Source organism: Nycticebus coucang, chromosome Y, assembly GCF_027406575.1.
Source record: "Nycticebus coucang isolate mNycCou1 chromosome Y, mNycCou1.pri, whole genome shotgun sequence".
In the NCBI taxonomy this organism is placed as follows: Eukaryota; Metazoa; Chordata; class Mammalia; order Primates; family Lorisidae; genus Nycticebus; species Nycticebus coucang.
Window position 1 is genome coordinate 21,979,762 of NC_069805.1, and position 16,625 is coordinate 21,996,386.

Sequence of the window (16,625 nt, forward strand, 5' to 3'; positions counted from 1 at the left end):
TAAGGCAGTGTCTTATTTTAAGTTGTTCTCCCAAAGATGTGCTAGGTCTTATTTTCAGGGGATGTCTTATCTTTCCTGTAAGTAGGTCTTATTTTCGGAAGATGTCTTATTTTCGGGAAAACAGGGTATGTCTAGTTTTTAGAGGACCTCTCCTGTGGAGTTTAATGGGAGGACTTTTGAACACTGCTCGTTTGTTCATGGGTTACTCAGCTGTTCTGATGGGCGAGGGGACTCTCGTTCACTTGGTGATGGATTTTGTAGCTTTTGTTTTATCCTTGGCATCACAGCTCACCTCAGCTGGGTTGATGTGTGTTCTTCAACCTTCTCTCTTGGCATAGCTTTAATCAACCAGGTTACTTGCTAAATCCCATGTCCACATTCTTATGGGCCCTCCAGAATTCCTGCTTCAACAGACCAGGTTTTCTTTTTATCCTGCTTCAAGCCCCTTTCTTAGTGTCTATTGTCAAGAAGGAAGTCATGTCCAATTTTTAAAGGAATTTAAAATGTAAATGTTGTAAAATACACACTTTTTTTGAGACAGTGTTTCTATGTTTCTTTAGTTAGTGTGCTGTGGTGTCATCACAGATCATTGCAACCTCACAGTCTTGGGAGCCACCTATCTTCTTGACTCAACTTCAAGTCACACTTTATTTTTTCCCTGGTGTGGCAATTGACAAAAGGCTTCATCCCTGCTAAGTGTCTCATTGATAGTTACAGATTTTATATATGATTAGCAGAAAAAGAAAAATGAAAACAATTTAATAATGGCTCAAGATGACTGTATTGGACACATTAATGATAAATTTAGGCCTCTAACTAAAGATGACCTCTTCTCTGTGTAACTGGACTTTGTTAAATATCTCACTGAGAGGTACTGGTTATAAACCTGTTTATCAGATGTAGAACTGTTAGGGTGAAAAAGCTCAGTATGTGCTGTACACAGACAAAAAATGAATTTGTCTAAGCAAAGATTCGGATATAAAAGTATATTTCATAGTTTAGAAGGGGGGAGAGGAAAGGGAGAGAGAAGAGAGCAGAGAGATGAGATGGTATCCCAAAGAAGGGGGGGGAATGTCTGGTTAGAGGTTCAACAGGTACCTGAATTTAAGGGGGAGAAGGAAGGTAAATGTATCCATTTACAGGGTATTATGAGTGTGAATGCTGTGTCCACTTTTCTTTTAACGAGACTGCAGACACATATTTTTCCAGGTTTTTCAAACCAGAAGTCCTGACAGTTCATATTCCATTGTTCTTAGGAGTCACTGAGGTATCATTTGAGGCTATGGAAACAAATTCTAAAAGACCAATGACCTGGTGAATGTAAAAAGTAGTAACTTACATGTCTTATGGATCTACTGGTCTCCTCAAAGTTTTATGAAAACTGAAATCTATTTTTGGGGGGTGCTGCTATCGAGATAGGGAGAACGCAGAACGCAATCTCAATTCCTATTAAAAAGTAATGAGGTAGGCTGGACACATTTTCTCAGGTCTGTAATCCTAGAACTCTGGAAGGTGGAGGGGGATGTATCACTTGAGCTCAGGAGTTCCAGACCATCCTGAGCAAGAGTGAGACCTTGCCTCTACTAAAAATAGTAAAATTAGGTGGGTGCTGTTGCAGCTGTCTGCAGTCCCTGCTACTTGGGAGGCTGAGGCAAGGGGATTTCTTTAGCCCCGTAGATTCAGTTTGTTGTGAGCTAGGCTGTGGCCGCATTGTTCTCTAACCTGGGCAACACAGGGAGACTGTATCTCAAAGGAGGAGGAGGAGGAGGAGGAGGAGGAAGAGGAGAAGAAGAAGAAGAAGGAGGAGGAGGAGGAGGAAAGAAAGAAAGAAAGAAAGAAAGAAAGAAAGAAAGAAAGAAAGAAAGAAAGAAAGAAAGAAAGAAAGAAGAAAGAAAGAAGAAAGAAGAAAAGGAAAAAGACTGAAGAAAAACTATGAGCTAATAATGTTTCTTTTTCTTTCTTTCTTTCTTTCTTTTTTTTAACATAGTCTCAAGCTGTGGCACTGGTAGAGGGCCATGGTGTCACAGCTCACAGCAACCTCAAACTCTTGGGCTCAAGCAATCCTCTTTCCTCAGCCTTCCAGGTAGCTGGGACTACAGCCACACTCCCCCCAACCAGTTAGTTTTTCTATTTTTAGTAGAGACAGGGTCTCGGTCTTGCTCAGACTTGCCTTGACCTCCTGATCTCAAGCTTTCTACCTGCCTTGGTCTACCACAGTTCTATGATTACAGGGATGAGCCAAAAAAAAACAGTTTAATAAATTTTTTTTTGAGACACAGTCTCACTTTGTTGCCCCCTGTAGGGTACCGTGGGCTCCAACTCTTGAGCTCAAGTGATTCTCTTGCCTCAGCCTCCCAAGTAGCTGAGACTAGAGGTACCCACCACAGCCCTAGCTATAATTTTTCTATTCTTCATTATAAAGATCAACCATCTTTATAAGAACGAAGATAGGATGAAATCAATCAGCCTCTACCAGATATTAAAACACCTATCTTCCCGCACACTCAACTGCACATTTACCTTATCTTATGCATAGAGTCACTGAGAACCAATCAGAATCACAAGAATGTAATCATTGCTTGAAGGAGCTAAGGAAATTTTGCCCCCAAATATGACTATTTGGTATAAAGAATGCTTTGAATTAAAAATAATTGAAGGCTCGTCACTTCTGGCTCAGTGGTTAGTGCACTGGTCACATGCACTGAGGCTAGTGGGTTTGAACCTGGCCAGGGCCTGCTAAAAAACAATAACAATAAGAAAAAAAAAAAAAAACAACCAGGTGTTGTGGTAAGCACCTGTAGTCCCAGCTACTGGGAGGTTGAGGCATGAGAATCACTTAAGCCCAAGAGTTGGAGGTTGCTGTGAGCTGTGATACCATAGCACTCTAGTGAGTGTGACATAGTGAGAATCTGTCTCAAAAAAAAAATAAAATAAAAATAAATAGATAAATAAATATCACTGGAGATGAGAAAGCATTAGAAGGGTATTTACCTCTAACTAGTTAAAACTTCACCAACTGGATCAAAATGTCTATGGTAGGCAAATGAATTCCTTTCCTCCTCCTGAAAGCTAGCAGAACTGGCCCAAATGATTTATTTATTTATTTTTCTTTTATTTAGTTCAAATTAATATGAGGGTTTAATTTTTAGGCTACATTGTTTTCCCTTCCAGGGTAAAGTTCCACTTGTAGAAGAGCCCCTCACCCAGAGGTCATGTTATACACCCTCACAATGTGCACTTTAGTTGAGATCCCACCTCATGCCCTTCCTCTTTATTCCTTACTTCCTACCCCCTCCCTCTCCCAAGTCCCTATCCCCCAAACTGGACTATATTAGTGTTTTCTTGTTCCTATGAACATGTAATTGTTTATATATTGATTTCATAATAGTATAGAGTACATTGGATATTTATCTTTTCATTCATGTGATCCTTTACTAAGAAGAATGTATTTCAACTCCATCCAGGTAAATGTAAACGATGTAAAATCTACATCTTTTAATAGCTGAGTAATATTCCATGGTATAAATATACCACAGTTGATGGGCCCTTAGGTTGCTACCACAACCTGGCAATTAGGAATTGAGCTGCAATCAACATTCGAGTGCAAATCTCTTTGTGGTAAAATGATTTTGTTCTTCTGGCTCGATAACTAGTAATGGGATTGCAGGGTCAAATGGAAGCTCTACTTTTAGATCTTTGAGGATTCTCTATACTTTTTCCCAAAAAGGCTGTATTAGTTTTCAACCCCACCAGTAGTGTACAAGTCTTCCCTTCTTTCCACATCCACACCAGCATCTGGTGCTTTGGGACTTTGGCAGGTGGGCTAATCTTGCTGGGATTAGGTGATATCTTAGAGTGATTTTGATTTGCATTTCTTGGATGATTAAAGATGGGGAGCATTTTTTCATGTGTTTGTTCCTGGCCCAGATAATTTACAACACAATACATGTCTTTCAGCTTAATTTGCAAGTCAACTTGTTTACCCCCATCTATTCATCCCCTTAGCAACCACTAGCTGCACCTACACTTTGAGTTATTTCTCCTCCCTTCTAAAAGAAATCTATAAAGGTATTTGACCATGACTGAGACATTGGTTAACCCCTCTTGTGGTTCTCCCACGAATGTGGTATTTGGAAATAAACAGTTCTTTTATTAATCTGCCTTAATTGTGATCTTTCAGTCAACTTCTGAGGTGAAAAGGGCAAGTTTACCTTTGCTTTTATGTAGTACTCACTTCTCCCACCTTCTGGGCCGTACATATCCCACCTACACTCTCCCCCACCCCCTGTTAGAAAGTACATATACACAGTGCTTCATGTAACCTATTTCCAGTTACAATCTCTGTCTGTGCTGAGTCAATCTGTATTCCCAGGCTTATGTTCTTAAATTTGGCTCAGAATATGTTCACCCATGATTTCTCTAAATTCTAGAGAACTGTTATTTCATCTTTCTGTAGATAGTCTTAGGTATCAATTTATTGGAGTTTTATTGGTATGTGAACTTGAAAACACTACCGACAAGATATTTTTTAACAAGATCAGGGAAGCTTTATTTTTGTTGCATATTCCAGAAGATGAATCTCCAGATTATGGACCATGCAGAGAATTTTTAGGTATGTACTTTGAAAATGCACATTTTATCTTTCTGTCATAAGGCAGTAGGCATTGTTTGAGTCTCTTGGAATATTCAGTCAAATCAGATTGTACTAAAGTAGAAACTGGGGTTGGAAGTGAAATTCCCAAATGCAGGCTGGGCACAGTAGCTCATGCCTAGAATCCCAGAACTCTGGGAAGCCAATGGAGGATTGCTTGAGCTCAGGAGTTTGAGACCACCCTGAGCAAGAGCGAGACCCAATCTCTCCTAAAAATAGGAAAACGGCTTGGGTGTAGTGTTGGGAGCCTGTAGTCCCAGCTACTGGGGGAGCTGAGAGAAGAAAATCTCGTGAACCACAAGAATTTGAGGTTTCTGTGAGCTATAATGACATCATGGCACTCATAGCTTGGCAAGAGTGAGATTCTCTCTCTCAAAAAATAAAAAATTCCCAAGTGCACAAGACAGCCATTTATTAAATATAAGAGATTACCTTTGGATCCTTAAGAGTTTTATCTTATTGTCAAGTGGGCTAATGGCAGTTCTTTGGGCCTTCTTGAGAAGTCCAAGGTTTTTTGAAAGCTTTTGATAATTATGATTTGAGAATTATATTAATTCTTTCATGAATTTGAACATGGTAAATATAAAGGAATTTCTGAATAAAATGTAATATACAAAAAAAATAAAAAATAGTGTTACAAGCAAAATGTGTGTTCCTTTCCTAGAGAGATACCTTGGGATTTCCCACCTCAGAAGTGTAAAATCAAGCAATTAAAAAATCACCTTCAGGGTGGGGCCTGTGGCTCAAAGGGGTAGGGTGCTAGCCCCAAATGCCAGAGGTGGTGGGTTTAAGCACACCCCGAGTCAAAAAATAATAATAATAAATAAATAAAACTGCAAAAAAATAAAAAATCACCTCCAGCTTTCCAGCAAGAGAGGCCTCAATTTACCCTTATAGTAGACAATGATAACCAGACTACACACTTAGCCCATTTAGAGAAGTCTGAAAAGGGCCTTGAGGCTGTGCTTCCTGCTCATGCCCTGCTGTCAATGGAAGATAAGCCACGTTCTATAAAGTAACTTTTTTTTTTGAGATAGAATCTCAATCTTTGCCCTAGCTAGAGTGATGTCGCTTCAGTCTAGCTAACAACAACCTCAAACCCCTGGGCTTCAGCAATCCTGCTTCGGCCTCCCAAATATCTGCGACTATAGGCAGGCACCACTTTAGCAGGTTACTTTTTCTATTTTTTTTTTTTTAGTAGAAATGGGGTCTTTCTCTTACTCATGCAGGTCTCCAGCTCCTAAGATCATGGGATCCTCTCTCTTCATCCTCCCAGAATATTAGGCTTACAGACATGATCCACCACACCTGGCCTCCAGAAACAAAAATGAAAATGGTTTGTGAATCTAGAACCCTGGAAAACTTTTTGGGAAACAGTCATTGCATCAGTCTTTTGTTTAAACATGAGTATTTTTATTGTAACTTGAAAAATATTCAACCATTGAAAGATATTTAATTACCACATTTTATTTGTATATAACTAACTTTGGAACTTAAACTTTTAAAATATGTCAAGAATTTTATTGTCATCATCATTATTATTACCAAGTTTGGGTGACAAATGCTCACCCAACAGTTTTGACTTAAAATTTGGAGAATCACAGTATGTAAGGGGCAAAATTAAAAAAAAAAATAACTTGTATAAATTTACTTACTGTCTTTTCTAGGATTGAGGATCAAATGTTTGTGTTATTGTCTCAATGAGGGCTGATATAACAAAGTACAATGGACTGGGTGGTTTATAAACAGCATAAATTTATCTCTCACAGTTCTGGAGGTTGAGGTTCAAGATTAAGTGCTGGTATGTTTGGTTCTGCTGAGGTCTTCTGGCGTGCATTATGTTGTCTTCACATGTCAAAAAGAGGATAAGAGAGTTCTCAGAGGGAGAACCTTTTTATAAGGGTACATATGTTATTCTTGAGGGCTCCACCCTCATGATTCAACCACAGGTCCAATTTCCTTATGCCATAATATTGAGGTTAGTATTACAAAATGAATTTGGGGGTACGTAAACATTCAGTCCATTGCTATTACCAATAACTATTTTTGGGAATGCCAAATATAGTTTAGTATAGGCCAGGCCAGGTGGCTCACACCTGTAATCCTAGCACTCTGGGTAGCCAAGGCAGGTGGATTTCTTGAGCTCTGGAGTTCAAGATGAACCTGAGCAAAAGCACACTCCATCTTTACTAAAAATATTAAAATTAGGGGGGCCCCTATAGTCCCACCTACCAAGGAGGCTGAGGCAAGGGGATTACTGTCACCCAAGAGTTTGAGGTTGCTGTGAGCTATGATGCTGGGGCACTTTAGAGGATACCAGAATGAGACTCTGCCTCAAAAAACAAACCAACCAAAAATATAGTTTAGGTGTAATAGATAACTTTTTCTTTTTCTTTCCTTTTTTTAGAGACAGAGTCTCACTTGCTCACAATGTATAGCGTGCTGTGGCATCACAGCTCACAGCGACTTCCAAATCCTGGGCTTAGGTGATTCTCTTGCCTCAGCCTCCTGAGGAGCTATGAGACTACAGCCACCTGTTACAACCGCCAGCTATGTTTTGTTGCAGTTTGCCCGCCACCTTCCACCTTCGTTATATGGGGCTGGCACCCTACACACTGAGCCATAGGCTCTGCCCATAAAAGATATCTTTATAGTCTTATAATTCTGAATTTAGGTCATGAATTTGGAAAAGGCAAAATCAAGAATAGGTGTCACAGGAGACATGGTATAAGTCAGAAAAACAAGAGATATTTACAATAAATGCTGTAAAACCAGAACAGATAATACTGAAGATAAACCTGTAATTCACACACACACACACACACACACACACACACACACACACACTATAATTCACAGGTGCATGCTAAAAAGAAAGGTAAAAACAATAGCAATTACTTGTTTTAACCAGGAGACCTGTTGGATAATGTTTGTGTTTTGTCTGTGTCCAGACCTAATAAAGCAGTGGCTTTGCTTTTTCTCTCATATTCTTAACTGTTCCTGAGGGACCTGGTCAGAGGTTAGCACTCTGTGAGATTGATTGCCAGGTCAGTTCCCATGTGCCTGGGTTTATTTTTCTCTTTCTCACCACTATTACTGGGCTATGGTAGGGCAACATATTGAGAATGTTTCAATAAATGTCATATATATATATATATATATATATATATATCTGGTATAATCTGTCAGGCCTTACAAGGAGCCCTTTCCATGAAATCTTATGAACACAGCACAGTTTTAGAATAGAATTTTGAAACTAGGTGGCAAACCAGACTCAATTCTGGACATAATAAAAAATCCTGTCTGTCCAGCATGTTGGGTCGCACTTGTAATCTCAGCACTTTGAGAGGCCTAGGTAGAGGATCACTTGAGGTCAGGCGTCCAAGACAATTCTGAAGAACATAGCAAGACCCAAATCTCTACAGAAAAATAAGAACAATTGACCAGTCCAAGCTAGGTGTCTCACACCTTTAATCCGGAAGGCTGAAGTGGGTGCATTGCCTAAGCTCAGGAGTTTGACAGCAGCCTGAGCAAGAGCAAGACCTTGTCACTAAAAATAGCCAGGCAGTGTGGTGGGCACCTGTAATCCCAGCTTCTCAGGAGGTTGAAACAATAGGATCACTAGAGCTCAAGGGTTTGCAGTTGCTGTGATCTATGATGCCTTGGCACTCTACCGAAGGCGACTAAACAAGATGCTGTCTAAACAAAAAGAAAAAAAATTAACCAAGAGTGGACATGTTCCCCTTAATCCCAGCTACTTGCAAGGATGATGTAGGAGGATCACTTGAGCCCAGAAGTTGAAGACTGCCAGGAACTATAATGATGCCACCATTCTCCAGCTTGGGTGACAGAGTGAGACCTTGTCTCAGCAAATAAATAAGTAAAATGTCTGCAGGAATTGTTTCAACCTCTTTATTGTATCTTATTAGCTCCAATAAAAATTGTGATATACTTAATCACCATCTAAAGCAACACTTTGCATTGACAATTTTGTGAACCACCTCTCACTTCACCCCACATACATTCTGTCTACCACTGTCAAGATCTACCCTTTCTGACTTTGTGCCCCTAACCAACACAATCCCTATTGAAAAATAATGAGTTAAGCTCCTGCCAGCACAAATGGCTAATTTTTTACTTGCAGTTGTCATTGTTGTTTGGCAGGCCTGGGCTGGGTTCAAGCCCACCAGCTCCAGTGCATGTAACTGGTGCTTTAGTTGCCGAGCTGCAGGCACCAAGCCATAATCAATTAATTATTAATAAAACATGACCTAATAGAAGCGAGACCCTGTCTCTACTAAAAATAGAAAATCCAGCTGGGCATTGCGGTGGATGCCTGAAATCCAAGCTACTTAGGAGGCTGAGGCAAGACAATCAATTGAGCCCAAGAGTTTGAGGTTGCTGTGAGCTGTGACACAGCAACACTGTACCCCAGGGTGACTGAATGATACTCTGTGTCAAATACAAATAATAAGTAAAAAGAAAATTTCTTCATCCACATGAAATATGTTAAATAAAAAATGGCAAGAGAGGAAGAAGACAGAAGTCATGAGTTCTTCACTTACAAACATTTTATAAAATGAACAAAAGTTGATAAATTTCTCATGAGTCATAGCAAAATTCCAGACCTGATATTTAATAGATTGATTAAAATGAAAATTTAATTAATTAGTATGATTAATATGAAAATTCATCACAAACAAAACAAACGCTTTGTTTTCCAGTATGTGGTTGTCATCTCAATTTGTTGCCTGCCTTCCCCTCTTTTTGCGAGACAGGTTTGCACTCACTCTGTCACCCACCTGGAGTGCAGTGTCCCAATCATAGCAGACTGCAAACTTAATCTTCAGGGTTCAAGTTATCCTCTAGCCTTAGCCTCCCAAGTAGCTGGGACTACAGATATGCACCACCATATCTGGTTAACTTTTAAAACTTTTTGTAGAGACAAGTTCTCACTATGTTGCTCAGGCTGGTCTTGAATGGCCTCAGCCTCCCAAAGTGCTGAGATTACAGATGTGAGCACTTGGCCTGGGCCCATTTTCTATACCTTTGCATGCTGTCTTCCCAGGAAGGTACATACAGATATATAAAGGACAGAGGGCCAATTTCCAGTTACACAAGCAATGATTACTTTTGTTCTATTGCTAATAGGCTGAATATATTTTCTTACTCTTAAAAATATATTACTAATGTACACAGCTATGATTTAATAAAAAAAAGAAAAAATTAAAAAAAATAAATAAAATACAAAAAAATATATATATTACTTTTAAAAAGATCTCTCATGCCATCACTTGGAAGTAACCAATAGGGATATTTTGGTTTATCTTCTATCCGACCTTTTTTACTAAGTATATCCATGTATTCACAGACATACACACACTTAAAGCAAATCTTCTTTTCTCGTTCAGTTGGCCATGGCCATAAGGACACTAGCTTTATTCTGAGTGGAACTCTGATCATTCACAGCAAATGCTAGTTAAGTGTTCACTCAGGGATTTCTTCTCTGATTCCAGCTACTAAAGCCATAATGAAGAGGAATGTAGAGTTCATATCCATCTCATGAGCACAGGAATATTAAAAGCAAGGAAGGGAAGATAAATGGAAATTCTTGTCAGCTTGTTACTAGCCCCAAATTAAATGTCTTATAGTTCTCTGGGTAACTTTTGAATTATTTCATCTCATAATTATTACTATGTCACTAATATTACTTTTATTTCTTCCTTTTTTTTTCAGATCTGGGGGTCTCACTATGTTGCACTGGCTGGAGTGCAGTGCTAATTCACAGGCATAATCATAGCACACTTCAGTCTTGAGCTTCTACACCCAAGTGATCTTCCCCCACTTCAGTCTCCTGTGTATCTGGGACAGCAGGCATGTGCCACTGTGCCTGTCATACATTGTTAGTATTTCCTTTTATCAACTTCCTGAAGGATAAAATTAGTTCTATAAGAGAATTTTAAGTTAGCTGAAAACACAGCATGTCTCAAAAGTTTCCCCTAAAGTTGCCATTCATAGGGAAAGTGGGAAATTGTTTCTAAATGGGCCTTTATTTACAAAGTATTCTTTACAACATTTTACAAAACATTCTCCATGTGTTGGCTACGTTTTTGCAAAATTTCCTAAAGAAAGAGAAATCACTATATTAAAAAATATCTGAGAGGGGATTCTTATTGGAGGAAGGGTAATTGGTGAGACCTCAGCTATTGTGCATATTGCAAGGGTACATGTCAAATCTACTAAGAGTATAAATGTTTTTTTTTTTCTTGCCCTTTATAGAGTGCTGTGGTGTCACCGCTCACAGCAACCTCAACTCTTGGGCTTAAGCGATTCTCTTGCCTCAGCCTCTCAAGTAGTTGGCTTTACAGGCCTCTGCCACAACGACTGGCTATTTATTGTTCCAGTTGTCATTTGTTGTTTAGCTGACCCAGGCCATGCTCAAACCCACAGCCTCAGTGTATGTGGCCAGCACCATAACCACTGTGCTACAGGTACTGACCTGAGTATAAATATATTAGCACAACAATTAAGTAAGTGAGGTGAAGGCTATGTTAACCAGTTTGATGTAAGCATTCCAAATTGTATATAAAATCAAGACATTGTACCCCATAAATGCATTCATGTACACAGTTATGAATTAAGAAAAAGAAAACAAATATCTGCACTTGTATTTTTATCAAAGCACTATTCACATAAGCAAAGATATAGAATCAACTTAAGTGTCCATGAACAGAGAACTGGATAAAAGTAAGGTGGTGTATACACGACTTAAATACTATTCAGCTGTAAAAAAGAATGAAGTTATGTCTTTTGAAGCCACACAGATGAAACTACAGGCCATTATTGTAAGTGAAATAACTCAGACGCAGAAAAACTAATACTGAACGTTTTGACTTATAAGTGTGAGCTCCAATGCATGTCAAGTTTTCCAAATAAGTGCATGAGTGTGTGATGCAGAAATATCATTTGACAAAATCTGACCTCCAGTTTTGATTTCTAAAGTTCTTAGCAATCAAGAAATCAAGGAATAGATGGGACTTTGTTTAATCTATAAGGGAACAACTCTGGAAAATATGTAGTTAACATCAGAATGATAATAGACTGAATGTCTTTCCCTTAAGTACAGACACAAGGCAAGGAGCAAGTTGAGGTACTTGAACCTATCGTTTTAATTTTCTCTGTGAAGGAGGTGATGTCCTCTGCCAATGCCCAGTTTTCAGTCTGTCACTCTGATACAGTTCATAGATACTGCAGAACTATGAAGGAAAAAAAAGAAAATACTTGGGGTTCAGCAAGTAATACAATAGCCAATCATTTATTATACCTGTTTAAATTCACTATGCACCATGTTGCCAAGTACTGTGCATGACATGATGGTACACCTCACAGATTTCTGAAGTACTTATCAAACTTTGGTACACATTCAAATCACCTCATTAAAATGTATGTAACAGGGTCCCAACCCCAAGATTTTATTTTGGTAGGTCTGGAGTGGAATGTGGGAATTAAGGAATATATATTTCCAAAAAGCTTCCCTCCATCCCTGACATTGATGCATGTGGTTCCTAGACCATGTTCAGAAAAATATTGATCTAAGTGCTGTAAGACATCTTGAATGAAACAACCCAAATTTTCTGGAAGGGCTTTGAATGGCAATCTTGTCTCTTAGAGCTCAAGCTGCCAGGTTATGTGTTGAAATCATTATAGGCCACAGAAATGCACTCTTCACACTTTCTCTGCCTTACCTTCATGACACCATTTTATTGCCTTCCTCCCTTTTCTCTGCATGCTTGTTGGGCTATTTTGATAGTGGACTAGCTCTGTACTAAGATATGTGAAAATGCCAATGGAAGGGGTCTTTTGTGGCCCATTTAACTACTGATATGATCCATTCTTCAGCTTCTCCATCTTTTTTGACCTGTACCTTCTCTGCTCAGTCTCTGGAGGAGTGCAACAGAGCTGTGCCTGTTGTGGGGATTATCTTTCTTTTTTAACAAGGTTGTACATTTAGAAAACCATGTGCTAAGTGTGAATCTGAGACATCTAATCCTTCAAGATATATCTTGATTGGCTCATTGGGCCTCAATTGAAAATAAAGCCAAGTGGCAATTTTCTGACTAGAGGTGACACTGTGTACTCTGAATTGACTCAGAAACCCACATTTCCCTACAACGTTGGGAATTCTAGACCTCACCTGAACCAACCAATCAGAACTCACCAGCACCAACCAATCAGAGCTCACTTGAGACAACCAATCATAAATCACCAGAGTCAACCTATCAGAGCACATTGGAACAGACCAATCAGAGCTCACTTGAGTCAACCAATCAGAGCCTATTTTAACAGATCAATCAGAGCTCGCATGAGTCAACCAATCAGAAATCAGAGCCAAACAACCAGATCTCACTTGAGTCCACCAATTAGAAATCACCAAAGTCAATCAACCAATGAGAAATCACCAGAGTCAACCAGAAATAACCAGAATCAGCCAATCAGAGCTCATTGGATCTGATTCAACCAATCAGAGTTCACCAGAGTCAAGCAATCAGAACTCATTGGAGCCCAACAATCAGAGCTCACTTTTATGAACCAATCAGAAATCACTAGATTTAACCAATCAGAGCTCACTGAAGCCAACCAATCAGAACTCACATGAGTCAACAAATTAGAAGTCAGGGAGCAGCGCCTATGGCTCAAAGGAGTAGGGCACAGGCCCCATAAACTGGAGGTGATGGTTCAAACCCAGCCCGGCCAAAAACTTCAAAAAAAATTTTTTTAAAAATTAAAAATCACCAGAATCCATAGTCAAACAATCAGAAATCACCAGAGCCAACCAATGAGAAATCACCAGAGTCAACCAGAAATCCCCAGAGTCAACCAATCAGGAATCACCAGAATCTGCAAATCAGAGCTCACTGGAGCCAACATCATACATCACTGCAGTCAACCAGTCAGAGCTCACCAGAATCAACCAATTAGAGTTCATTGGACCCAACCAATCAGAGCTCACTTGTGTCAACCAATCAGAAAACACCAGTGGTGTTTGTGGTTCCAGATGGAAGGATAGGTGGAACCCTGGTGTTTGTGGTTCCCTAAGGAGCCATACACGGTGAAACTGTAACAGTGGATATATTGGAACTTGTTTGCTATGAGTGCAAGAGAAGATAGAAAGAGGACAAAACTTAGAGATTATTCTGTAATTTTTTTTTTTTTTTTTTTAGACAGTGTCTTACTATGTTGCCCTTGGTAGAATGCTGTGGCACCACAGCTCACAGCAACTGTAACTTTTGGGCTTAAGTGATTCTTTTCCCTCAGCCTCCCAGGTAGCTGGAACTACTGTCACCCACCAAAACACTTGGTTATTTTTTGTTGCAGTTGTCATTCATTGCTGCTTTAGCTGGCCTGGACTTGGGGTTAAAACCCACCAGCCTTGGTGGTGTATGTGAGCCTATTTTGTAAAATTTTATAATGACGGTTCTATAAACAAAGGTAGATTTAGCTACCATTTTCCATTTTTGCAGTGTATGGTGACCTTTGGGATGTATGTGTATGTTTCATTAGCAGAAAAGGACATGATTTGGAACCCAGGTAAGAACTTTTGCTATGAATCCTCAACCATCCCTTTGTCCTCTGAAATTCACCAAAGGCTCCATCTTACAAATTTACTGGGAGACCATCTCTTTCCTCAAAATTCCTTTTCAGAAAACTTTTCTTCACACACATTATATGTGTAATTAAAACCATTTAAGTTAAAACCGATTGTGTGACATGAATAGATACACTGGCAAACTGGCCAAAATTATAATCGTTTGTATCCTCAGCAATTTCCTTTGTACACCCAAAGGCATCTGAAAGAGCAGCATGATGTCTGACAGGCCCTGAAAAGTGGCACTTTCCGTAAGTAATTTAAATCGAGCACTATGATTATTTACAGATGTATTCTGTTAAGAAACAAGAAGCAAATGCCTGAAAGCTTCAAGCTTTTGCTATTCACTTTGGGTGCCTGTATTTAAGTACTTTTCTTCATTTGTATCTTGGTCATTATAGATTCTTGGATCAGTAACCACTAGAAGACGAGACTCCTGAAATGCTGCCTGGACCTGGCTGGTGAAGGTTCCGGGAGTGAAGCCACCATCAATAGGAGTGGCTCCAGTGGCAGCAGCAAACTTCTGCACAACTGCTGGCCAGTATTCCTGGAAGATATGACACTGAAATCAGCAGGATTTTCAATGGCAACAATGGCATGAGCTGCCAACAGAAGCGTTTCCCAGGTCCTCTTCAGATTTATGATGGAGATGCCATCACTTTTCTTTTTGTAGATGTACTGTTTCATTTGGAAGTCAAGGTTGGTGCCACCAAAGTGGGTTCCTAATACAAGGAATTTGAGGACATCCTCTCCTTCATTTGCAGGACTTGAAGCATTCTGGACATTGTGAAATTTTCCCTTTAAGTTACCGTGGGAATCCAAAACAATGCTGTATGGACCCTCCATGAATAGTGCTGAAAGAAGGCTACAATATTTTAAACCGAGACTGTAGGAAATAAATGTTAAATGTAGGAATGACCTATCATAGAATTTCAATCCTGTGGCAGACTGGGGGAAAGGAGAGGAAGCTACTGAGATATATGGACATGGAGAGAGGAGATAAAGAAAAATTGTATCAATTCTGCCAATATGTCTTGTCAGCAGCTAGTCTACTAAGGAACTCAATCTCTGTATTGTTTCCTGAAAACAAGCCTCTTAAGGCACCAGTGGGTGCTACTGGGGAGCCTTTATTGTTTATCCTTTAGTCTAAAAACTATCCCCTAAAGAACATCTTGTTTCTGAGAAGTGGGTGCCCCTGTAAAGTGCTCTATGGATATAACTGTGCCTCCAGGAGTACAGGTGTACCTTGGCAAGGCCACAAGACTTGGTTAGAAAATCATATGGTAGTAGCCAGTGGTTGGCCAGATCTATTTGTGGCCTTACCAATTTTTCCTTCTTTTGTCTCTCTGGGTATTAAGTTAAATCTAGTGTAATCAAGGAGAATGTTTGGATGACAATTTTTCTTAAAGAATATGGGGAAAAGTGAAAGAGAGGGGAGGGGAGGCAGGAGGATGAGCGGAGGGAGGGTAACTGGTGGGACCACAATTATGGTGCTTCTTACAAGGGTACATGTGAAACTTAATAAATGTAGAATATAAATATCTTAACACAATAACTAAGAAAATTCCATGAAGGCTATGTTAACCAGTTAAGAAAATATTTCAAATTTTATATAAAACAAGCACATTATACCCGATGACAGCATTAATGTACACAGCTATGGTTTAATTAAAAAAATAATAATCACAGATTTGCCTTAAGGCATAATAAAAATATTTTTAACTTGAAAGGCAATGGAAATGGACAGCCAACCAGGAATTGGCAAAGCACCTTTTTCCTATGCAGTACTGTTCTCTGTGCTGTGTCTCTTTCCCCTAGCAGGTCCATTTGCTAGCAATGGATGCTGCCTCTTACTCTTGTCTTTTAACATAAAGCTTCGTTTTTCACTCCTCAGTATTTCCAAAGCTTAAGTGACCCATTCACCAATCATTCCTCATCACATTACCTGATTTTATATCCTCATAATTGTTTTGAGTAGTTGAACTTGTATTTATTTTCGTCTCACTTCCCCTCTCCTTCTTTCTGTCTCTCTCTGTCTGCTTCCAACTCCCTTTAATGTAAGCTCTATTAAGAAAGCTTGTCTCATTTTCCTTGCTCATTTCTGTATTCCTAGTGAGCCAGTGAGTAGCCACCCAATAAGCATCTGTGGAATAAATGAGTAAGACACTTGGATAGGAATCATTTTCTCTTCCCTTTTCTTTCTTTCTTTCTTTTCTTTTCTTTTTTTTTTTTTGAAACAGAGTCCACTATATCACCCTCAGTGGAGTGCTATGACATCACTGCTCACAATATCCTCCAGCTCTTGGGCTTAAGAAATTCTCTTCCTCG

The 16,625-nt window shown here is 39.3% G+C and overlaps 1 protein-coding gene across 1 annotated transcript; it reads right to left on the reverse strand.

Moving 5' to 3' along the window:
- Positions 1-14,561: 14,561 nt before the first annotated feature.
- On the reverse strand, positions 14,562-15,708 carry LOC128579142 (40S ribosomal protein SA-like). The gene has a single exon (XM_053581390.1). It carries the CDS (start codon positions 15,141-15,143, stop codon positions 14,718-14,720), a length of 426 nt encoding a protein of 141 aa, XP_053437365.1. The 5' UTR covers positions 15,144-15,708; the 3' UTR covers positions 14,562-14,717.
- Positions 15,709-16,625: the final 917 nt, after the last annotated feature.

Excerpts from the sequence above, each read along its gene's own strand:
- LOC128579142 (XM_053581390.1), bottom strand. The coding sequence starts at position 15,143 with ATGGAGGGTCCATACAGCATTGTTTTGGATTCCCACGGTAACTTAAAG.